General features: G+C 35.9%; 1 protein-coding gene across 1 annotated transcript in view; it reads left to right on the top strand.

The window, feature by feature from the left end:
* The window catches only part of LOC102829971 (probable ATP-dependent RNA helicase DDX60-like), a gene marked incomplete at its 5' end in the record, with an annotated part of 180,523 nt that overhangs the window by 72,440 nt on the left and 81,852 nt on the right, over positions 1-26,231 (top strand). Inside the window, 8 exons of the mRNA XM_006864549.1 lie at positions 5,767-5,886; positions 7,088-7,183; positions 9,819-9,934; positions 11,266-11,411; positions 11,512-11,621; positions 18,104-18,208; positions 18,720-18,848; positions 21,855-21,979. Of these exons, the coding sequence (XP_006864611.1) occupies positions 5,767-5,886; positions 7,088-7,183; positions 9,819-9,934; positions 11,266-11,411; positions 11,512-11,621; positions 18,104-18,208; positions 18,720-18,848; positions 21,855-21,979 (947 nt within the window). The remainder of the gene's footprint in view (positions 1-5,766; positions 5,887-7,087; positions 7,184-9,818; positions 9,935-11,265; positions 11,412-11,511; positions 11,622-18,103; positions 18,209-18,719; positions 18,849-21,854; positions 21,980-26,231) is intronic.

The following is a 26,231-nucleotide window of genomic DNA, read 5'->3' as shown; positions in this document are numbered from 1 at the left end:
AGGTAGCCAATGTCTAAATTGTCCATCCCTATGTACTGAGGGTATAGGCTTGATCCTTGATGTGAGGACTCCTTCCCTCTCGGTTGGTATTTTGAGCAACTACATCTATAAGCAAATATCAAGTTCATCAAATTATAGCAAATTACACTTGTTTCCTGTATCAAACTATCAGACTTCTTTATCTTCTTCCTTTTCTCTCTTTCACCTCAAGGTCAACAGGAGTCAATGGAACATAGTTGAACTCAGTCCATGTCTTCATTACTGCCTTTCCCCACTTCCACTCACAGTAGACCAAAGTGGCCACCAGCAAACTTACAAGCCTGTTCATTTGTTACCTATGAGTTTCAGTCTTGGAAAGGGGTTTGTCCTGAGGACTGACTTTTCTTGCCTTGATTGCTTCCAGGAGAATAGCTTGCTAGATCTTGTAATAGTCAAACAATCTGCTTTTTTTTTTTTTTTTTTTCCCTTGCTAGTCTTTCTTTTGAGAACTGTCTTTCATTCATCTAGCTATTCCAGATTGATCTGCATGTCCTTTAAATGGAGAATGTCCCACCTCAGAAGGTTTTGGCTGTGGCTCAGGATTCTACCTAAGGTCTCATACTCTTCAAAGGTTCAACAAGAAGCCAATTTCACTGAGTAAATTTTAGAACCTTTTTAGCTATTTCAATCAGTTTTAGGCTGAAGACAGGCTTACAAGCTTTCTGTAATCATATTTCCCAATATTCCTTTCTATCCCACTTAAATGTCTGTTTTATAGAAGTAGGCAAAGGAAGGCAATATCTGCAAGACAGTCAAGCACCTTAATATTATTTCCCCTCTTTTACCCATTCAGACTATGCCTTGATCCCTGAATTATGGAGCTTTGTTGTTCCAAGGTTAGTATTCATCACTATTTACTCTTGTCCTATTTAGCCCATGCAAAACCTACCTAAGTGTTCCTCTATCTTCCTTGTTCCTCTACTCCTTCCCCTTCTTGTGTAGTGTACTGCTCTCTCCCTACTTGTATATTGCCCTCCCCATCACCCTAGCTATGATGTGACTGCTCCCTAACTTGTGCCTTACTGTCCATTCCCTCCCACCCCTGATAACAATCAAACAGGTTGTTTTTATCTCTTAGTATGGAAATCATTTCTGAAGTTTTTACAATAATGGTTTTATGCAATATTTGTCCTTTTGTAACTGACTGATTTCACTCCACATAATATCCCCAAGGTTCATCCATGATATGAGTTGTTTTGCAGCTTTGTAGTTATTCTTCAGGGTAGCATAGTATTCCATTTTGTGTATGTACCAAAGTTTGCTTAGTCATTCTTCCACTGATGAACAATTAGGCTGTCTCAATACTTTTGCTGTTGTGAATAGTGCTGCAATAAACATTGGTGTTCATGTATCTACTCGTGTTCAGGCTCGTATTTCTTGTGGATGTATACTAAATAGAGGAATTGCCAGATCGTAAGGTATTTCTGGTGTGGTGCTGTGGATTAGTGCACTGCACTGAAAAGTCATTTGAACTGCAAGGTCAGTGGTTCAAGCTCACCAGCCGCTCCTCAGAAACCCTATACAGGGTCACTTAGGTTGGAACTGACTCAACGGCACTTAACAAGAACAACAAGGTATTTCTATTTCATACTCTCTGAGGAAGCACCATACCATTTTCCAGAGTGGTTGAAACATTTTACATTCCCTCTAGCAATGTAGGAGCATCACAGTCTCTTCACATCCTCACCAGCAATTACTGCCCTCTGCTTTTTTGAACTTAGCTTTTATTATTGGTGTGAGATGATATCTCATTGTTGTTTTGATTTGCATCTCTCTGATGTCTAATGATTGTGAACATTTCTTCATATGTTTGTTGGCTGCCCAGATGTCTTCCTTGGTGAATTGTCTGTCCATGTCATATGCCCAGTTTTTAAAATAGGTTATTGTCTTTTCCTTGTAGAGGTGTTGTATTTTCCTATAGATTTTAGAGATTATTCCCTTGTCTGATAGTTCATTGCAAAAAAAAATTCCCATTCTGTGGGCTCCCTCCACTGTCTTGGTGAAATCTTTTGATGCACATAAGTTTCTAATTTTTAGTATGTCCCAATAATCTATTTTATCTTCTTTTGTTTGTATAAATTTGTAATGTTTCATAGTCTAGGTGTGCCTTGTTTAAAAGTGCTTACATTTGTCCCTATGTTTTCAAAGATGTCCAAAAATCAACTTGACTACATCTGTATAAAGAGACTGTGGAACAGCTACATATCACCAGTCAAAGCAAGGCCAAGGGCAGACTGTGGAATAGAGCATCACTTACACATTTGCAAATTCAGATTGAAGTTGAGGAAATTAAAAAAAAAAAAATCCATGAGAGCCAAAATAGGACCTTGAATATATCCCATCTGAATTTAGAGATCATCTGAAGAACAGATTTGATGCATTAGACACAAAAGACTGAAGACCAGAAGAGATGTAGGATGACATCAAAACATCATACAGGAAGAAAGCAATAGGTCATTAAGAAGACAACAAAGAAGGAAAAGACCAAAATGGATGTCAGAAAAGACTCTGAAACTTGTTCTCCAGCATAGAGATCCTAAAGCAAATAGCAGAAATGAGGAAGTACAAGAGCTGAACAGAAAATTTCTGAAGCCAAATCGAGGAGACAAAGTCAAATATTATAATAAAATAGGCAAAAGCCTGGAGTTAGAAAGCCCAAAGCAAAGAAAACACTTAGCCTTTCTCAAGCTAAGGGAACCGAAGACAAATTCAACCTGTAATTTGAAGTATTGAAGGAGTCTATGGACAAACTATTGAGTGATGCAGAAAGCATCAAAAGAAGATGCAAGGAATACACAGTCACTATCCCCAAAAGAAATGGTAGGTGTTCAACCATTTCAAGAGGTAGCATATGATCAAGAGCCAATGATATTGAAGGAAGAAATCCAAGGTGCACTGAAGGCATTGGAAAAGAACATGGCACTGGAAATTGATGGAATATAAATGGAAATGTTTCCAGAAACTGATGAATCACTAGAGGCACTCACTCAACTATTCCAAGAAATTTGGAAAACACCTACCTGGCCAACTGACTGGAAGAGATCCATAATAGTGGCTGTGAGAGGTGACTCAACTGATTGTGGAAAACATCAGATAATATAATTGATATCAAACGCGAGTAGTTTTACTAAAGATAATACAGAAATGGCTGTACCCGTACATTGACAGAGAACTTCCAGAGGTTCAAGCTGGATTCAGAAGAGGACATGGAATGAGGGATGTCATTACTGACATCAGATGGATCTTGCCTGAAAGCAAAGAATACCAGAAAGAGGTTTACCTGTGCTTTATTGAATATGCAAAGGATTTCAAGTGTGTGGATCATAACAAGCTATGGACAACATTGCAAAGAATGAGTATTCCAGAACACTTAATTATGGTCTTGAGCAACCTGTACCTAAATGAAGAGGCAATTGTTCGAACAGAACGTAGTAATACTAAATAGTTTGAATTTAGGAAAGGTGTGCATCCAGGTTGTTTTCTTTCATCATACTTACTCAATTTGTATATTAAACTAATAATCTGAGCAGTTGGATTATATGGAGACAAGTTCATCAGGACTGGAAGACTCATTAACAAGCTGTGATATACAGATGATATAACTTGCTTGCTGAAAGTAAAGAAGACTCAAAATACTTCCTGATGAATATCAATGACCACAACCTTTAGAATGGGCTGCATCTCAGTGTAAAGAAGACAAAAATCCTTGCCACTGGACCAATAATAAAATCCATAAAAATGGAGAAAACATTGAAGTTGTCAAAGAATTCATTTTGTCAGATCAACAATCAACACTCATGGAAGCGGCAGCCAAGAAATCAAATGACATATTGCATTGGGTAAATCTGCTATACAAGACCTTTTTAAAGTGTTGAAGAGCAAAGATGTCAATTTGAAGACTAAGGTGTGCCTGATCCAAGCCATGGTATTTTCAGTAACCTCATATACATGTTAAAGTTGGACAGTGAAGAAGGAAGACCATAGAAGCATTGATACATTTGAGTTATGGTGTTGGAGGAGAATACTAGAAGTACCATGAATTGCCAAGAGAACAAACAGATCTCTGTTGGAAGTACAGCTGGAATGCTCCTTGAAGGCCAGGATGGCCAGACTTTGTCTCTCATACATTGGACATATTATCAGGAGGGAGCAGTCACTGGAGACAAATATCATGTTTAGTAAAGAGGAGGGTCAGAGAAAAAGAAGAAGACATCTGATAAGATGGTTTGGCACAGTAGGTAGCAGCCATGGGCTCAGGCATAGCAACAATTGGGAGGTTGGCCCAGGATAGGTCAGTGTTTTGTTCTCTTGTGCATAAGGTTCCATGCTTGATGACCACAACAACAACTAATGGAATTATTGAGTCAAATGCAATGGCTTTTGCTAAATTACCCTCATAAAAGTTTGGATCCATTTTAATTCCCATTGGAAGTATATGTCATTGTCACTTTGCTCACCTTATCCAACATTCTTTATTACCATTTTAAAAAGTTTTCCCATAATCATAGGTAAAAACTGTTACTCATTTCTGTGATTGCAGTGATTTGGACATCTTTATGCATGAGCTTTTATCATTAAAAATTCTTTATTTGTGATCTCCCTGTTGATGCATTTGCCCAGTTTTATCTTACAAAGGATTTTTTCTTTATTGAATTATCAGAGTTTTATATATATAATAAGCATATTGACCATTTTTCTGACATGACTATAACCATTATTTTTAACACTCGTCATTTTTTCCTTGCAGTATATTTAATGTTATTTAAATGATAACAATTATCAGTATCTTTGTGTTTCAGATATTAACATTTTTATTGTATGTGTGATCGAATAAACAGGATATATGAATATGTCTTCTTTATAGTACATTTGTGGTTGCATATTAAAATTCATATTTTAATCTGTAGATTTTTAGAGGAAAATATAAATGTTCATAGTTTTCCCCTCCTTCAGATTCCACTGGCCAAGAAACCTGTTTTAGGTGAAGCCTAGACTAGTGGTTCAGAGTCAGGCTGCTAACTTCAAGGTCAGCAGTTTGAAACTACCTGCTGTTCTGCAGGAAAAGATAAGGCTTTCTGGTCCTGTAAATATTTGCAGCCTCAGAAAGAACCCCTATCCAGGGTCGCTATGAGTCAGAACTGACTCCAAGGCACACCACTACCACCACCAGTCTAGTTATTTATGTGTATATTTAAATTGAAATTGGGAGAAGTCCTCAGACATAAGTCACATACCTATATTTTTTACCTCATATGATCTTCCTTCTTCAGCAGATTCAAGCTTCTTTCTAAGCCTTGGTTGTCTAGGTATTCAGCTGTTTTTTCTTACGTATGTACATGCTTAGGAGGAGGGAGGGCATTGTTTCCTGTTTTTTTCTTCATGATGAAGCTATCTATTGTCCTTTTGTTCCATTTTACTTAAACTGAGGTTTATCAATGTGCTTAATGTTGTTGTTGCGAAGTGCTGTTGAATCTGTTTTGACTCATAGCAACCCTGTCTGTATAGGGTTTCCATACAGGGTTTGAACCACAAAGTCGGTCTTGCAGTCCAGCACATTGACCTACAGCTTCACACAAAGAGAGTACTTTAGTGTAGATATAATGAAACTATTATTGATTGTTTGCACCCATAGCAGAACATACTCATAGATAGATTCTGTTGTACTTTAAGATTTTACCTGTGTCTCTTCTATTATGTTATGAATAAATCTCTTTTCTTGTTAATCAGGCCCTTGTTAATCAAGTGGCAGCAACTGTTGAGAATCGTTTTGTGAAAAATCTTCCAAGTGGTAAAGCTCTATGTGGTGTTTTTACAAGAGAATATCGCCATGATGCGCTAAACTGTCAGGTAGGATATATTAATTGATGACTTATTGTCAAATTATGGAGCAGTACTTATATATTTCTTTGACTAAGATTCCAACACCTTTACAAGGCCAGATAAAATAATTTCCTTGAATTTACAAAACACAAAATGGCTTCAGAAAAAAATATAATATTGTTCATTACAAAGAAAGAGAACTAGAACTCATGATTCTCTAAAGACCCTTAAATTTTATTTTCAGACTTAAATAATAAAAACTCACTATCTTGATTTATAAATGGATTCAAAATTATCTGGAAATCCTAATAAATTATAAGAAAATTAACAAACACAGGTTGCCAATAAGAATTACATTTTCTTGATGAGTAAAAAATGTTGTATTATTAATGTTAGATTAATCATAGAAAAATATAGATTTCTTAGTGAATGTCCAGGTAAACAATTATGACTAAACAAAACAGTGCCTATGAAAAACAGTGGTAGACTTGGAGATTTGGTATCCAGACTATCCTTTGAGGAATGTTTTCTGCACAGCTATGGGGAATATGGCCACGGCAGATACTATTTGTCAGCTCTCCCAGGTGTACTGCCCCTGGAGTCTTGAGGTAGCCAGGGCTCTAACCAGTCCACCATTTTGACCTAATGTGTGACAACTCTGAGAGCAGTCATAATACCAGACCTCTAAGCTAGGGTGGCCAAGGTTTCATCAGGCCTACTTTGCAGCTTAACATCTCTTTTGTACCATCTTATTTATTTATTCATATTTGTTGCACCCCAAACTCAAAGTCAAGTTTTGGAGAACAAAACCTGTGACAATCATTTCTGTTTTAAATACTCCGAGTGCTTATATATTTAAGAATTTAAATTTCAAAGCTGACATTTCAGTTTTTGACTTAAAATGTTACAATCTTCATAACCAATAACAATCTTAATGAAACTCATTTTACAATGGGTTGAATTGGACTATTAATCAGAAGGTTGGCAGATGAAACCCACCCAGTGGTACCATGAAACAAAGGCTGTGCTATCTGCTTGCTTTAAGACTATATCCATGAGGTGAAATTAACTTGAACTCAATGGGTTTGATTTTGGTATTATACCCTAAAGATCAGAAAGAATATTGATTGACTCATAAAGTTAAATATATATATATATATTTTCATATAAATGTCTATCTTTCATAAGTACTCAAAACTGTTATTTCACACAATATAATTGTTTTTAGGTACTTATTACAGTGCCTGCCTGCCTTGAAATTCTGTTGCTTGCTCCTCATCAGCAAAAATGGGCAAGAAGGATTAGATACGTTATATTTGACGAGGTAGGTTCAATATATGATGTCCTACTGTGTACAGTCAAGGAGCCCTGGTAACATAGTGGTTACGAATCGGGCTGCGAACCTCAAGGTCAGCAGTTCGAAACTACCTGCTGTTTCGTGGGAAAAAGATGAGGATTTCTGCTCTCGGAAAGATTTACAGCCTCAGAAACCCTGTACAGGGTCACTGTGAGTCGGAACCGACTCCACGCATATAACAACAACTGTGTACAGTGCTATAATTAATATCTTTGGTATTTTAGGGTATCAGCTCCTTTAGTTGAGGTTCAGGTTAGATGGATACTTCCTTCAAAACTCTCTTCCCAATGAATCACAATCAATCTTTCGACTTCATTTTCCTGTTGTGACTCCATAGTTTATCAGTACATCCTGTATTGGAGAGAAATCATTTATTAGTCACTACTGTTTCATGTCATAAATTTCCTAGGGTAGGACTTCAAATTATAATCTTTGAGCTTTAATGTCACAGAATATCGCTATATAATTTCCAAAAGTAAGGACAGTTATATAATTTATATCATCAGTTGTTATCCCAACAGAAAATAGATAGCATATTCAAAATACAAGAATTCAAGACGGGTGTTTTTTTAAAAGCTGCCAGATGCTCCAAATAATTCGTAGAAAAATTAATTCCATTTTCCACAAACTTTTTGAAGTCTCCTCATATGAGTATGAGAGAAATTATAAGAATTTATTTCGTAATTCAGAATTAATTGTTTATTCCTGATTGTAAAAGGGTAAGATGAAAAAACAATTACTAGAATTAGAAAGGAGGTTTCTGCTAAGATGACCACATTGCGAGAATCCCTTTTTACCTTGGTTGACATACAAAGTCATATCAAGGTAATCTTCCAGGAAGGGTCCCAAAGGAAAAATGGCCTCATCTTTATTCTTGCTCCTTTCTCTGAACAATTGCCAGGGCTCTTTATTGTTCAGACTTGATCCAACCAGGCAGCATGGGGTTACTTTGTAAGGTAATTCTTATAGGTCAGTTTCTCTGGGTGGGCAAAGTAGTGTGGAAAATGGTAGTTATTTTTAGGGACAAATAAAAATTAATTGTTGGAGAGATCAGAGTGGACTATAATAGATATTTTTAGGAACAAATAGTTTATATTTAGGAATTATATGAAAAATTATTTTTGTCTTTCCTTTTTGTTGTATATTTTAGAGCTACCAAACTGTAGTAACTACTAGTTTTTTATTTGTTTGATCTTGAATAACTCCTTATATTAGTTATTTTGGGTTAATTTGTATATATTGTTTCTTGAAAATCTTGAATATTCCTTACTTTAATAACAAAAACAAAAACCTTTGAGCTTCCCGTCTAGAATGTTGAATTGTAGTCTCATCTCTGAATGTATATGACATAGTTTACCTCAGTATTCACAATTTTACATAAGGGTAAAACTTGAATGCTTTTGAAGGTGAATATCTAGTCCATCTGAGTCTTAGAAACATACTACCTAGTACAAAGTGTAAGTTTAATATTTAGTCAAGTACCAGGACCAAGATATTGAGTTGTAAAAATATATATTTTTTTATATTATTAGGCTTCTCTGAGAGAAAAGCCTTTTTTAGTTGATTGTCAGGTATCTTAATATGTCCAATGAAGACCACATTTAAGAGTCTTCCCTGAATCTAGTTCAGTTAGCTAACTTTGGTCAAAAGGCATTCATTTATTCAGGATATCAAGACATTCAAATACTTACAGGGTATCTCTTCAACGTCAGGCACTGTGTTGGTAAGCTGTAAGGTCACAGTTTAATTGAGAAGGAATGAAACAAGTAAGCACATCCATGGCTATGTTAGTCCATATTGGCCCATATCATAAAGAGAAAGAGCAGGCTGTCATTACTGCAATAATGGCAGGATGGGCAAAGAGGTAATCTGGAATGGGTGGTCAGCAAAGTGTTTCTTAATGACATTGTGCTGATCTTAATACATTAGGTAAACTGAGGCCAGATTATGACAAACATTTCATACCCTATAAAAGAGTTTATATTTTGCTCCATCTACAATGTGATGATGCTGAAATAAATTTAGTTAGGGATATAGAGTCATTCATTTACCTTTAAACATATTATGGTTCTGTTTGAAGGATGTGGTCAGGTGTAGAAGCAAAGATAGCAGTCAGCAGGATGTTATAGTAGTTGAAGTGAGATATAATGATAGCTTGGTTAGAAAATAGAGAAGGATAGAATTCCATCAATGTGAAAGAAGTTCCTATAAGTAAAGTAAAGAGGAATTTGCGATGGTATTTGAGAAAATTAAGTTATGAAGATATTGTACTAACTGAATTTGGCAATGTCAATTAAAAAAAAACAAAACACAATTTAACCTTAGCATGAACTCCTGGTGTGGCACTGTAGGATAAACACTCAACTGTAAACCACAAGGTCAGAAGTAAGTTTCAACTAACCAGCCAGTATTCAGAAGCCCTATACAGAATCACTATGAGTCAAAACTGACTCAACAGCACATAACAACAACAGCGTTTAATTTTGTCATGGTTAATGAAATGTATCTGGAAAATTACATATGACTATTGCATGCTTTCCTATCTTATTTTCAGTTATGATTATTAAATCAGATTTTCAACTGAAAATTTTATCTTTAACAGATTCATTGTCTTGGTGGAGAAATTGGAGCAGAAGTCTGGGAACACCTCCTTGTCATGATCCGATGTCCCTTTTTAGCTCTTTCAGCTACAATAAGTAACCCTAAACATCTTACTGAGTAGGTATTAGTTTCAATTTGGGCAGAATGCTTACCTACTTAGAATGTTTTAATTTTATGATTTCTTTATGGGTTCTGGAGTTCTGGTGTAGCATTGTAGGATAAGCACTGGACTGCTAACCGCGAACTCAAGGGTTCAAACCCATGGTCCTTGGAAACCATGTACACGGTTGCTGAGACTGAACCAACTAAATGGCACTTATCAATAACATGTGGGTTCTGAAGAATGATATAACTTTTGGGTTAATTTCTTAACTTGCTTCTTCATCTTTAAAGAACAGACCCTCTCTGTTGCATCCTGGCAGGTACTGAGTAAAGGCTTCTTCTGTACAGAAAAATCAAGGACACTCCTAGATAGATCTACAATTTAATAGGAAAATTTCCCTCACGTTTCTGAAAAGATTCCCAATAAATGCTGTATTTATAATACTTTTCCTTTGTCTTTTATTAAGAAGTCTAATAATAATATAATAAAATGGCATAATGACAAACTCAGCTATGGACACTGCAATTTCTTAAATAGAAAAACAGCAAACATAATTAGAAACATTATTAGTTGATGGTGTTAAGTGCCACTGAGTCCCTTATGAATCATAGTAACCACATGTAGGGTTTCTGAGGAATGGCTGGTGGGTTTGAATTGTCAAAATTTTGGTTAGCAGTCCAGTGCTTATCCTACAACACCACATTATTTTGTTGTTACGTTTGATTTTTTTCCCCTTGTAATAATAGCAACTATAGAAAAGATACCTTTAATACTTTCTCAGTGCCAGGTACTGCTCTAAGTTCTTTGCATTTACTAATTAATTCTATGTATCTGACAGTCTTAATGAAAAGTAGACAAAGTGAGGCTAAGTGACTCAACCAAAAGAGCCACATCTCATTAACAATGAAACTGGTGTTCAATCACGGGTAGTCTGAATCTAGTTTTGAGCGTCTTCCCTGAATCTAATCTTCACTGAATCTAGTTCCGTTAGCTGTATTTGGTTAAAAGACATTCATTTATTCAAGAAATACTTATGGGGTATCTTCTCATTGTCAGCTACTGTTTTAGCAGTGGAATACCCATATGTAAGATCACAGTTACACAGAGAAAGAGTGATGAAAAAGGCTGAACCTGATTATTGTTGTTGTTAAGTGCCATAAAGTTGGTGCCAACTCATAGCGACCCTGTATAGGGTTTCCAAGGAGCAGTTGGTGAGCTTGAATCACCGACATTATGTTCAAACCCACATTGCCACAGGCACATAAAATTTCTGTGTGCATAATATTTAATTTCATTTGAATAATTCATGTTCTACCTAAATAATATTCAAACTTATTTTTTTAAGGTGGTTACAATCTGTAAAACTATACTGGAAGAAAATGGACAATATGATTGAAAAAAATAATGCTTCTTCTAATAGAAAGATTGCCTCTCATGCTAGTTTTTTCAAAAGTTACTTGCAAGGAAAGCAATCATATAAAGTTCGACTTGGTATGTTTCATATATCCATAAGCATTTTCATATTTTGTCTTAAAGTTATTCAAATCATGATTTATTTATTGATAGAGAAATTTTTGTATTTCATTTTCAGTACTCTATGGAGAGAGATACAATGATTTAGAGAAGCATATATGTTCATTGAAAGATAATGATGTTTATTTTGATCATTTTCACCCATGTGCTGCGCTAACAGCAGATCATGTAAGTAATATTTTAAGCAGCTTTGTTTGAGTAATATCCAACTCCACAGCACATAACCACCACCACTACTATCCTACCTTAAAAAGTAACCCAATTGATTCTTACCAGAATTGCAGAAAAAATAATGCCCTACAGCTGATATTTCAACTTTTTAGTCTTAAGGATAATGATACTTAATGTCAAGGATGGTCTTCATAGGTTTCTGAGTCTATTTAGCTTAAAACTTAGTAAAATTGTAGCCTTGAATTACTTGGTTTATTTTCCTTCTTTCTGGACATTATTTTTTCTCTACTGTCCTTCTTTCCAGCAGCCATATCATTCAGCTAACCTGATACTAACTTTTCTGTCAGTTTTGTTGTTGTTCAGTGCCGTCAAATTGATTCTGATTCATAATGACCTCAGGTGATAGAATAGAATTTCCCCATAGAGTTTCCTAGTCTTTAGCGACACAGATCCTCAGATTTTTGTCTCCTGAGCCATTAGGTGGGCTCAAACTAGTAATCTTTTGGTTAGCAGTTAAGCACTTAACTATTATGCTAGCAGGCTTCTTCTTTCAGTGCAACTACCAGTTGTTTTGAATAGTGCCTAGTATATATAAGAATTTGATGACTATGAATTCGTTTAAACAAGGAAAAGGCATTTCTTACTAGCATAGCAATCATAGTATAATTTTTCGATATTGGAACAATAAAGCAGAGTCCTTAAGAGAATTTAATTTTGATATAGGGTGTGAATGAGGGAAGATTAATTAATTTGTATTACCTAGTTGTCTTCATTTTCTTCTTATTCCTGTGACTTGGTCATTCAAGATGTTACTGTGATAGTGACATTATAAACAGGTGATTTCCTTCTGAGACCTACTAGCTGGTTAAATATAGTCTGAATTCACTTAGTAGGTTTTTGTTGTTTCTGTGTGCCATGCAGTTGATTCTGATTCTTAGCAGCACGGTAGAACAGAGTAGAACTGTCCCAAAGGATTTCCTATGCTTTACTCTGTATGGGAATTGATCTCTAGGTTATTTCTCCATGCAGAGGCTGGTGAGTTTGAATCACTCACCTTTCAATCAGCTGCCAGGCACTTAAACATTGGCCACCAGGGTTCCTTCCTGGCAGATTAATCCGTTGAAAGTGTCCTTCGAAAGTGTCCTTCTTATTTATCCAAAGCTTCAATGGCTTCACTTTGAAAAAAAAAAACAAATGTATAACTTTTTAGATTGGCATCTAAGGTCTTCAGTAGCCTGGCCTCAGTGATTTTTCTACTTAAAACACTTGATCCATTTTACTGCTGGATGTCCAATGGTTATCGTGTTTCATGCAGTGATTATCTTATTTTCATTTGCATCTGGCATATTTTAAACTACATAATATATTACAGCCTTCGATATGGATTACATCTCAATGTCAAGAAAACAAAAATCCTCACCACTGGACCAATAAACAACATTGTTATCAATGGAGAAAAGATTGAAGTTGTCAAGGACTTCATTCTTCTTGGATCAACTATCAACACTCGCGGAAGTAGCAGTCAAGAGATCAGACGACGTATTGCACTGGGCAAATCTGCTGCACAGGAACTTTTTAAAGTGTTGAAGAGTAGAGATGTCAGCTTGAGAACTAGGGTGCGCCTGACCCAGGCCATTGTGTTTTCAATAGCCTCATATGGATGCGAAAGCTGGACAGTGAATAAGGAGGATCGTAGAAGAATTGATGCCTTTGAGTTGTGGTGTTGGAGGAGAATACTGACGGTGCCATGGACTGCCAAAAGAACCAATAGATCTGTTTTGGAAGAAGTGCAGCCAGAGTGCTCCTTGGAGGCCAGGATGGCTAAACTTCATCTCTCCTACTTTGGACATATTGTCCGGAGGAAACAATCGCTGGAGAAGGATGTCATGCTGGGTAGGGTGGAGGGTCAGAGAAAAAGAGGAAGACCCCCAATGAGATGGATCAGCCAGGTGGCATCATTGATGGACTCAGGTGTGGCAGCAGTAGTGAGGTTGGCCCAGGATCGAATATTGTTTCGTTCTGCTGTGCATGGGGTCGCTATGAGTCGGTTCCGACTCGATGGCACCTGACAACAACAACAAATATATTTTTTAAATTGTGAATTCTACTTAGCATGGTTTAAGGTAGGTTATCTCAAAACAGTCCTGAGTGCAGTGGTTTCGAGTTTGCCAAGATCATTGTTTCGGTCCAAGTGCCTTTTCCCTGTTCTCAAAGGCTATTAATGGAATAACTGGAAACCAGCAGAACTGCTACAGTGTGCTCTGACCCTGTATGACTTCTGAAAAGGCTCTACTGTTTTATGAGAATCCTAAAGACTTCTAGACTTTTTGCAGCAGGAATATAAGATAAAAGCAAAGGTTTACAATAAAATTTTTTAAAAATAAAAAAGCAAAGGCTTAGGCTTTGTATTATGTTTTGATAATGGTTAACTGTGTTCAGCATGTACCTTTTCTAAAATGTGTTGTTGTTGTTGTTAGGTGCCATCGAGTTGGTACCGACCCACAGCGACCTTATGCACAGCAGAATGAAACACTGCCTGATCCTGGGCAAACCTCACTATTATTGCCACGCTTGAGTCCATCAATGATGCCATTTGTCCAATCCATCTTGTTGGGGGTCTTCCTTTTTTCCTCTGACCCTCCACCTTGCCAAACATGATATCCTTCTCCAGTGACTGTTCCCTCCTGAAAATATGTCCAAAGTATGAGAGACAAAGTTTGGCCATCTTGGCCTCTAAGGAGCACTCTGGCTGCACTTCTTCCAAACCGGATCTATTGGTTCTTTAGGCAGCCCATGGCACTTTCAATATTCTCCTCCAACACCATGACTCAAAGGCATCAATTCTTTATCATTTTAAGTTTTTATTATGAATTATGTGGATTTACATGGGAGAACATCAGTTTTACATTCATCCTATCATATTTCATTTCATTGCAATGATTACAATACCCTCCATGCATCATCAAATAACCAAAGGATGCATCCCACAGGCCTGCTCCCCTGCCACCAGCCATCAGCACACAGCCCCTCTGCCTCCCTGAGTCCAGTGTCCCCAGCTGCTCCATCTATCCACATTATTGTCTCTGTCTCCATCTCTGGCACCACTGCATCTCTGGGTAGGGTCACACTCTCTGTTCTTACTTGATGGTCCCAGGAACCTCTGCTCCTGGGCTGCAAAATCAATCATGCTCTTCCTTTTGTCAAAAAACATCTACCTCTACATTTCTGACCCTCACAGTCAGTCCTGATGGCAATTATTCACTATTGTACCACAAGAGTCTTATCCTCATTTCCTTTCTCCAGCCCAGTCCCAACAGATTGGAAATCATTCAGTGGAGTATAGAACACCATTTTTTATAACCAATGTGTAAATTGCCAGTTCCTGTAAACCCAGTTCCTTTAAATCTGTTCCTATGAACTCAGTGCACTGAGGAACAAGCATGTTCCTTAATGTGAAGAATTGCTCCATTCTGGTTAGCATTTTGAGCACCTGCATTCATAAACAAAAGTCTAGTTTGTCAAATGTAGCAATTTACCTTTTCTCACAGCATCAAGCATCTTTAGCTTCATCTGGTCGAGTTCCATTCAGCTAGCCATACATGCCAGAGCAAATGGGTACCAGCTGCAAGTTGGGGAGTTCACACATACCTCCCAGCACTTCAGAACAGCTAGCACTTCACTCTCAGCTCTAGCCCCAGGTTAGGTCAGTGCACATGAGCTCCGGAGTTCACACATCTCCCTAAAGTTCAGACCAGCCAGCTCTTCCTCTTCTCTCTCCCTCATCTCAAGGTCAACTGTGTCAATGCATTGTGGCCAAACTCAGCCTATGGCTTCATCACTGCATTTTCCCACATCCACTCACAAGTAGACCCAAGTAGTCACCAGCTAAAATAGTAAACTACCTGAGGGTTCCCTTTAAATTTCAGTCCTAGCAGGGGGGTTTCCCTGATGGACTGACTTTTCTTGTCTTGATTGCTCCATAGCAAACAGCTTGCTTGATATTTTAGTAGTCAAACATTCCACTTTTTTTTTTTTTTTTTTTTTCTGTAGGTCTTTCTTTCTATAAGAATCTTCTGTTTTTCCAGCAGTTCTGGGTTGTTCTGAATGTCTTTTTAAGTGGGACTGTCTCAACTCAGAAGATTCTGGGTGGATCTCAAGATTCCACTTTAGGCCCCATACTCTTCAATGTGTCATTCCTGATATAGTAAAACATATGACTGTCAGATTCAAAATGACCAATATCAGTCCATTTCGGTTCACTAATGCCTAGGATATCATTCCATTTTTTAATGTATGTTTACAGCTGTTTCTCTTCATTTTGAGTTGTGCCCCACCAGTAAATGAAGGTTTCAAAAGCTTTATTCCATTTACATCATCATAGTCAAATCTACTTTTAGGCAACAACTCTTCCCCAGTCATATTTTGAGTGCTTTCCAACCTGAGACATTCATCTTCTGGCACTCTATCTGACAATATAACTGTTGCTTTTCATCATATTTCATTATACAGGGTTTCAATGAGTCAGAATTGACTCTACAGATCTTCATAGTATACATATTATATTGTCAAATACAGTGCCAGAAGATAAGTGCTTCAAGTTGGAAGGCTATAGATAACATTTGCAAAACATGGGTATTCCAGAACATTTGAATTTGCTCATCAGGAATGACTAAAAGGTAGTCATGCAAACAGAAAAGGGCATATTGATGGTTTAAAATTAGGAAAGGTGTGCACCAGGGCTATTTCCTTTCACTAAATTTACTAAATCCATATGCTGAACAAATAATCCAAGAAACTGGATTCTATAAAGAGGAATGAAACATGTGCATATGCGAGATGGAGACAACATTGTGAAGAGGACTTAAAATACTTATAGATGAAGATCAAAGGCCACAGCCTTTAATGCTGATTGTACCTCAATGTAAAGAAAACAAAAATCTTCACAACTAGACCAATAAATAAAATCATGATAAATTAAGATAAGACTGAAGTTTTCAAAGAGTTCACTTTGCTTGGATCTACCATCAGCACTCATGGAAGTAGCAGTCAAGAAATCAAATGATGTATTGCATTAGGCAAATCTGTTATGCAAGACTTCTCTAAAGTGTTAAAAATCAGAGATATCAATTTGAAGCCTTAAGTTCATCTGACCCAAGCCATTGTGTTTTCCATAGCCTCATATTCATGTGAAAGTTAAACAATGAATAAAGAAACTGGAGACTTGATGCATTTGAGTTATGGTAATGGAGAAGAATATCAAAAATACCATGGACTGCCAGAAGAACAAAAAGTGTTGAAAAAGTCGGAATACTCCTTAGAAGCCAGGATGCCAAGACTTCATGTCCCATACTTTGGACATATCATCAGAAGGGACCAGTCTCTAAAGAAGGACAATATACTCTTGTTAAGAAGATAACGAGGGTTTAAAATCAGAAAAGTTGTGTGGCAGGGTTGTATCCTGTCACCATCCTTATTTAAGCAATCCGAGAAGCTGGCTTATATCAAGAAGAGTGTGGCATCAGCATTGGAGGAAGACTCATTAACAACTTTCATAATGACGGTGACACAACTTTGCCTGTTGGAAACAAAGAGAACTTCGGTTCCGACTCATATCTGTCATATATAGGGTTTCTGAGGAATGGCTGGTGGGTTTGAGCTGCTGATGTTTCTGTGAGTCGTTCAGTACTTATCCTACAGCACCACACCAGATGATTGTGGATAAGTTGAATGATAAATACATCCAGAATACTCAAAGCAGAAATAATTCAGTGATCTTGGAAGAAGTTTATTTTGGTGTCTGATGATGGTCTGGCAATCTTGTCTTAAATTTCACGTATCTCTTATCTTTGAACTTAAATATGTAAGATTTGTACTTTTTAGTCTGGCTTGTTACTCAGCAGTTCCCTGGATGATGCAAATTGTTAAATGCCTGAGTACTAAATGAAAGTCTGGTGGTTCAAACTCACCTACCAATGACTCAGAAGACAAGCCTCTAGATCTATTTTCAAAAGGGCACAACCGGAAATATTCTATGTAATTGTAGCTATACTCTGATAAGCATGGGATTGCCATGAGTCAGAATCAACTTGATGTCAACTAAATTTGTGATATTTATAAAACTCAAAAACATCTTCATAAGTAAACTAATTTCACTTTTAGTTTCAGCATAGAGGTTTCATGATGCTTTGTAAACTAAGTTTGTATATATTCCATCTATCCAGTAGGCTGTTTTGTGTTCTGGAGGCAGTTTTGAGCAAGTATATGAAATCTTTTTGCTGGACATTTGGGGGTTTCTGCTTTAATAAATCAGCAACTCCATTGGTTCATATTTTGTTAGCATGTGGCACCTATCAGCATTTGAATATTTAGTTTAGTGCCCCTCGATATCTTGTGGTTTGTGGATATGGCTTTGAGCAAAGGATAAGACGTAAGATAAAATAAAAGGAAGAGTAAAAAGTTTAATTTTACTTTAAACACAGATTGACAAGTATGGATTCCCTTCCGATCTTACCCTTTCACCTCGAGAAAGCATCCAGCTTTATGACACCATGGTTCAAGTCTGGAAAACTTGGCCTAAAGCCCAGGTAAATAATAATCATGAAAGTTAATTTGGATTGATGCTATTAAACAAGATGATAGCATTACTGTTGAGAAAAACAAAGTCTTATCCTTTCTAATCACTTGAATTTGATCTTTAAAAATTATCAGTGGCCCCTTTCCCAAATAACTGACCCCTTGTTTGGCATTATTTTTTAACATTTCATGTTTTATTTTAATGGGATGGAACACTATTGAGTCCTGACTCTATTTCTTTCCTCTTTTTTTTTTTTAAATATCTGGGATCCTATATTTTAGCATTCTCTACTTCTTGAATTTAAATCCCTTCATTTTCTTTCACTGCTGTAAATATAGAAGAAGTTTTCATCTTCTTCTATATTTTGTCCTTTGGAGAGGTCATCCATCCTAATATGCACAGGGAGATAAAAAGTTGAACACCCATAAGAAACTTGCAAAGTAATATTAATTAAACACATAATTAAAAAACATCTTTGAATATTTTTGGGTGATTGTAATTTTGTGGTATTTGTTTTCAAGGAATTATGTCCTGAGAAATTCATTGATTTCAAGAACAAAATAGTCATTAAAAAGTTGGATGCTAGAAAATATGAAGAGAGCTTAAAGTCAGAATTAAAAAACTGGATTGAAAATGACCATATAAAGGAGGTAATTTTCACACATATTTTTGACAAAGTACTATATGCTATTTTCTTGAGGTGCATTGTTCAGATAATATAATGTTTGTTTGTTTTTTCCTTTTAAACTTTAGTTTCCACTTTAGAATTTTAAGTTGAACAGAAAGTTCAGAGATTCTGAGATAGGAAATAAAAAGAACGCAAGAAGAAAGGAGCAGAATTGATATTTTTATTATCTCTTAAAATATTATCTCTTAAAATATGCCAGAGACGACTGGTTCCTTCAAGTTGCTGTAACAGATAAGGACTGAAGATATACTATCCAGAAAGACAATGTAGTTGATGTCTTGGCATGGAGAGACCAGTCTCAGATTATCAGTAACTCAGAAGGATTTTGTATTGCTTTGTTGTTTTTGTCTAGTGTGGATGTTATAATTTTATATTTGACATAAAGGAAATATTTTGTGTATTAAAAGCCTTAAACTGTAAGCATATTAGTTATGCATATTTATTTTAAGTACATTGATGTATTTATATTTTTATTTCCTTCTGTTATCACATATTGAGGTTTCTAATTTTCTAAGACTGACATATTTCAGACTTTTCTCTGTAACTTTCACTTATTAATTAGAAAATCTCTTCCCTTACAGAGACAAGGTAATACAATAGCATCATATGTTCTTCTACTTATTTTGTTTTTTAAAAGAACAACTTAATGGATTTGGAAGTAATTTTTATTAACAACATATTGTCACTAAGTGCTGTCAAGTTGGTTCCAACTCATAGCAGCCCTGTATAGGGTTTCCACAGAGCTGCTGGTGGGGTGTTGTTAGATGCCATGTAGTTGCTTCAGCCTCAAAGTAATCTTATTTACAGAAGACTGAAGCACTCTCTCTCTGATCTTGTGACATCCTCACTATCTTTTCTATGTTTGAGTCATCATTGCAACCATTGTGTCAATCCAGTTCATTGAGGGTCTTTCTCTTTTTCACTAAACCTCTACTTTACCAAGCATGATAGCAATTTTCAGGGACTGATCCTGTCCAATAACATGTCCAATGTATATGAGATGGTGTTTCACCATCCACACTTTTAAAAGCATTCTGACTATACTTCTTCCAAGACAGACTGGTTTATTTGTCTTGAAGTTCATAGTAATTTCAATACTCTTTGTCAACACTATAATTCAAATGTATCAGTTCATCGAAAGTCTTAACTTATTTATTGCCAAGCTTTTGCATGCACATGAGAAGACTGAAAATACTATGGGTCAGGTACACATTAAACTTCAAAATGGTGTTTTTGCTCTTTAACACTTTATAGAGGTCTCTTGAAGCAAATTTGCCCAATGCACTATGTCATTTGCTTTCTTGACTACTACTACAATGAGTCCTGGGGCGGTGCTGTGGGTTAGTGTGCTGGACTGCAAAGTCGGTTTGAAGCCCAGTGTCAGCAGTTCAAGCTCACCAGCCACACCCCAGAAACCCTATACAGAGATTCCAGCCTACTCAATGGCACTTAACAATAGCCATCAGCGAAATTTGTTTATCTGTTTGAGGTTAATCTTGGTAGCTTTCTAGGTAGCACATTGTTAAATGATGCAACCCACCTGGTTCTAGAGGTAAGCTTACTTATCAGATATTCATTTGGAATCCTGGTGTGTTTTTGTGGGTTAATGTGCTGGACTGCAAGGTTGATTGTTCAACCTGTACAGGATTGCTGAGTCAGTACCAACTCGATGACACTTAACAATAATATAACCACAATGAGCGTTGATTGTGAAATTCTTGACAACTTCAATCTTTTTTTCTGTTTATACTGGTGCTGTTTATCGGTCCAGTTGTTAGGATTTTAATTTTATTTATTCTAATATACAATCCATACTGAATGCTACAGTCTTTGATCTTTATCAGTAAATGCTTCATTTTCTCTTGACAAGCAAGGCTGTGTCATCTGCACAGTACAGATTTTAATGAATCTTCCCCCAATCCTGATGTTGTACATTTCTTCATATAATCCACTTCTCAGATTATTTACTCAGAACACAGACTGAATAAATATGGTGAAAGAACCCTGACATACCCCTTTACAGATTTTAGATCACTCAGTGTCCTTGTTTTGTTAATGATACAGGAAGAAACTTGAGTCCTTTCCTGCATAACCAACATCATTAACTGAGCAATCCTTTGCTTGAGTATGTATTGCATCAAAAAACTGCATATAGAAACACAAGGGAACCGTTAATATTGATGGTTAAGCAGCATGAAAAATATTATTAATGATACTGATTTGTACATGTGAAGATTATTGAAATGGCACCTGTTTTATTGCTTATATTTGTTGTTAGGTGCCATTGAGGTCAGTACCAACTCATAGTAACCCTAGAACAGAACAGAACGAAACACTGCCCAGACCTACACCAACGTCAAAATCATTGCTACATTTGAGCCCATTGTTGCTGCCACCATACCAATCCATATTGTTAGGGGTCTTCCTCTTTTTCTCTGACCCTCCACTTTACCAAATAGGGACTGGTCCCTCCAGATAATATGTCTGAGTATGAGAGATGAAATCTGGCCATCTTAGCTTCCTAGGAAGATTCTGGCTATATTTCTTCCAACACAGATTAATTGGTTCTTTTGGCAGTCCATGGTATTTTTAGCATTCTTCTTCAACATCATAACTCAAATGCATCAGTTCTTCTATGGTCTTCCTTATTCACTGTCCAAACTTCACATGCATATGAGGTTATTGCTTATATATTTACCACAATAAAAAATGCATTTCAACATAGTATACACAGTAACTTCAAAAATCTCACAGGAAAATGGATTTTTCCACACTTTTTGATACTCCTTCAATGTATATATGCACTTTGTCTAGTGGATTTATTTGCCTATTTTCATAATGTTCTTCCTAGCACAAACTTAAAGAACCAAAGAAATATAGATAAGACAATTATGAAAATATTAGCTAAAATATTAATTATTTTCTTTGTTATACAGAACTTAAATCATTTTTTTATTCACCAATGCAGGCTGAAATGGTACTAAAGAAGCTTAGTCCTAGAACAACTGGTAGTTCAGAAAACATGGCACAAATGTTTCCACTTCTTGTTGAAAAGCTAAGAAAATTGGGGAAGTTGCCTGCTCTGTGTTTTATGTAAGTTACTTAATTTTACGTTTTGTTGTTGTTAATAAATCTAATCACCTGAATACATGAAGTCTAATTGAAATTAGATTTATTAGAGTGATTAGAGTTATTACTTTTATAGTCTAGCACTTAGTACTACTTATTATATATTGTAACAGTGTTATAGATCTTATTGTTTGAAGTACATCTTTTTAGTTCAATTATTTTTAAATAGTTTTGCATATTCCATTAGAAATTATTTTGTCGGTTATCCCATTTTTTGTTTTCTTTGTCCTGCAAAATATTTTATTTAGGTCATTAATTTTCAGTAAATATGTAGGTTCCTTTTCTAAAAACCTGAATATCTGTCCACACAAATATCATATGTGAAATTAAAGTGCCCTCATGATGTTCTGGTGTATTTATTGGCAGGGCTTGGTTTTGCTTTTAATTTACAGTTATAAAACTATACCCTAGGAATAATGATAGTTTGCCAAGTTTTTTATGCTTTTGTATCCTGAGGAATTCATTTATTTAAAAAAACAAAATTGTTATTAAACAGTTTTTTAAAATACAGTATAATTTTCCAGTTTCAATCCATTGACACAAAAATATAATTTATGAAGTTGTATACTTTAGCAACAATTAATTATTATTATTTATTATTGTATATTTGTTTACATGTGAACATATGTTTTGTTCAACATTGGTACATGAGTAAGATTCTATGACTTTGTTTTATATAAAGTTTCCATGACTTGTTTAGTTTTGTTATTATTTATTGTAGGGAAATTCTTCTTTTCTGATCCCAAACTATAATGGCTATTCCAAAATATAGAATATTATCCATTACAGGGTATTATTGGGCAAGGAAATAAATGATTGTTTGCTATCAAGACGTTGCTGTGCTCATCTACTTCACTTTCAAGCATGGCTATAGACTGTGGTTAGCAATAAAAATAATTCTGTACTTCTTTAGTATTTCTGAAAGCCAGCCTCTAAAATAGAAATCCCAGAAGAGCTAAATTTATTAGTCATATACTCAAGCTAAAAATCTCTTTAGAGTAAAATATTATACAAAAATGTTAAGTATTTGATTATACTCAGGGAATTCGGTCTTGGCACATTTCTATGAAATTTGGATTCTTCACAAAACCTACTATATAAATCCTTGATCTAATGTATGTTGAGTTATTTCTAGTAGCCTTGGTGGTATAGCAGTTAAACACTTGGCTGATAACTGAAAGATTGGTGGTCCTAATATAGCCATACATTCCACAGGATAAAGACCTGACAACCTCCTCCCATTAAGATTACAGCCAAGAAAATACTATGGAGCAGTTCTGTGTAATACATGGAATCACTCTGAATCAGAATGGACTCAACAGCACTGATCAACAACAACCCTAGTTCCTCAAGATTGTTGGGGCTCAAATGAAACCTCTGAGATATTTTCAAATAGTAATGTAGCCAGCAGCTTTTTCTAATCTAGTTTTAGAAAGAAATATATACCGCTTATTTAGTGTTTAGTAGCTGTATAGGGTTTCTTAAGAATATATACTTCATTGTTGTTGTTGTTGAGTGCCGTCGAGTCGGTTCCGACCCATAGTGACCCTGTACAGGGTTTCCGAGGGTGTAAATCCTTACAGGAGTAGAAAGCCTCATCTTTCTCCCACGGAGCGGCTGGTAGTTTCGAACCGCTGACCCTAAGGTTTGCAGCCCGATTCGTAACCACTACGCTACCGGAGCTCCTTCATAGTCAAGCCCAAATTTGGATTCTTATTCTATGTTATCCCTAAATGTTTATATTACCACTTAAATTTGAGCCTTAGTTTCGTGAGTAGCAAAATAAGATGATAAAAAGATTAATATTACCAGCATAAGAGTTGTTGTTGCTGTTGTTGTGTGCCATTGAGTTAGTTCCAACTCATAGCCACCCTGTATAGCATTTCTGAGTAGCTGATGACTTTGAACTACTGACTTAACGATGAGTGACATTTTAACAAAACAAATTGGTTAGCAGTCCATGTTTATCCTACAGTACCACACCAGGGCTCCAGCCTAGGAGTGAAGGAAGGGAAATATGTCATGTTTAAAGGGTCAATTCAACAAGAGAATAGAACCATGGTAAATATCTATACACCCAATGAATGAGCTCCAAAATGCTTAAGACAACCTTTAGCAGAGTTGGAGTGAGAAATAGGCATCTCTAGTCTCTGAAGGCTAATTGAGTTGGAAACTTTAACAGAGTTGGAAAGAGAAATAGGTTACTCTACAGTCTTTAAAGAGACATAGACCACTCTAAAAGTTTCTAATAGGAGACTTTAACATATCACTTTAGATGAAGGACAGGACTAGAAAGACATGGAACAAAAATACAGAAAACCTAAACAATAAAAGCAGCCAACTTGATTTCATATCAATATACAAAACCCACCAACAAACAACAGCACAGTGTGTTCTTTTTTAGCACATGTGGATCATTCTCCAGTACAGACCATATGTTACTCACAAAGTAGGCTTCAGTAATTAAAAAACATCAAAATAATGTAAAGCATCTTCTAAAATTCCAAAGCTCTAAATCAGTAACAGGAAAAATAACTCTTTGCTTTAAAAAATGAAATAAAACAATTTCCTAGAATGAAATCAGAAAACTTTTCAACATAGCAAAATCAATGCTCAAAAGTCAACTTAAAAATAATCATACCCATAAAAGAGGGAAAAAGAGCCCAAATCAATACTTTTACCCATACAGCTTCAACAAATAGAAAAAGAGATGCAAAATAAAAAAATCAATTATCAGAAGAAAGTCAAAAATAAAGATTAGAACAGAAATAAATGATACAGAAAACATAAATAATAGAAACAATGAGATTAGAAGTTGGTTTTTGAAAGGATTAATAAAATTACCAAACCACTGAACAAATTAACAAAGGAAAAGCTGGAGAAGATGCAGATGACAAAAAATAAGAAGTGAAATGAGTGACTTTCCAACAGAACAAAGTAGAAGAAAAACCAGTCGCTGGAGAGAGATATTATGCTTGGTAAGGTGGAGGGTCAGAGAAAAAGAGGAAGACCCCCAGCTAGGTGGATTGACAAAGTGGCAGCATCAATGGGCTCAACTGGGGCAACAATAGTGAGGTTGGCCCAGGACCAGGCAGTGTTTTGTTGTGTTGTGCATAGGGTTGCAATGAATCGGTACCAACTCGATGGCACCTAACAACAACATTAATACTATAAGGAAGTGTACTATAATATGATAATGTAGAAGAATAAACAAATTTCTAGAAACATATTACATATCTAAACTCACCCAAACTGACGTAGAAAAATTTACCAGAAGTATTATAAAAAAAAAAAAAAGAAAAGAAATTAAAAAGGTTACCAAAAAAGAAAACTACCACCATCTCACCAAAGAAGGCCATGACCCAGATGACTTCATTATAGATTTATACCAAACTATTTTAGAATATATAAAATGTTGGAATAATCTCAAATTAATTCTATGATCAAGCATAACCAATACCTCACCACACGTCTGTCAGTTTGTCAAACTGTGGTGGCTTGTGTGTTGCTGTGATTCTGGAAGCTACTTCATGGGTATTTTAAATACCAGCAGGGTCACCCTTGGTGGACAGATTTCAGCTGAGCTTCCAGATGAAGACAGACTAGAAAGAAGGTGAGATCAACTGCTTCTAAATATTTAGTTACTGAAAGCATTATGAATAGCAGTGGGACACTATCAGCAAGAGAATATTGACTATTGAAACATGATGAAGAACACCAGAATACTGTCAGATATTGCCAGAAGATGAGCCCCTCAGGTTGGAAGTCACTCAAAATGCTACAGAGTAAGGGCTGCCTCCTCAAAGTAGAGTTGACCATGATGACACAAATTTAGTAAAGCCCTTGGGACCTTCATTTGCTGATGGGGCACAACTCAAAATGAAGAGAAATACCTGTAAAAATCCATTAGTAATCAGAACATGTAATATATGAAGTATGATTCTAGAAAAATTGGAAATTGTCAAGAATTAAATGGAACACATAAATGTTGATATTCTAGGCATTAGTGGAGGTGAAATGAACTGGTATTGGTCATTCTGAATCTGATAGTAAGATGGTGTACGATGTATTATGACAGATTGAAGACAAATGGTGTTGCATTCATCATCAAAAAGAACATATCAGGATCTGTCATGAAGTACAAGACTGTGTGTGATAGGATAATATTCATACACCTACAGGAAGACTGTAAAGATTTACAGCCTAGGAAACCCTA

This window comes from Chrysochloris asiatica, unplaced genomic scaffold (assembly GCF_000296735.1).
Source record: "Chrysochloris asiatica unplaced genomic scaffold, ChrAsi1.0 scaffold00066, whole genome shotgun sequence".
Lineage (NCBI taxonomy): Eukaryota > Metazoa > Chordata > Mammalia > Afrosoricida > Chrysochloridae > Chrysochloris > Chrysochloris asiatica.
This window is presented reverse-complemented; position numbering and strand designations above follow the sequence as displayed.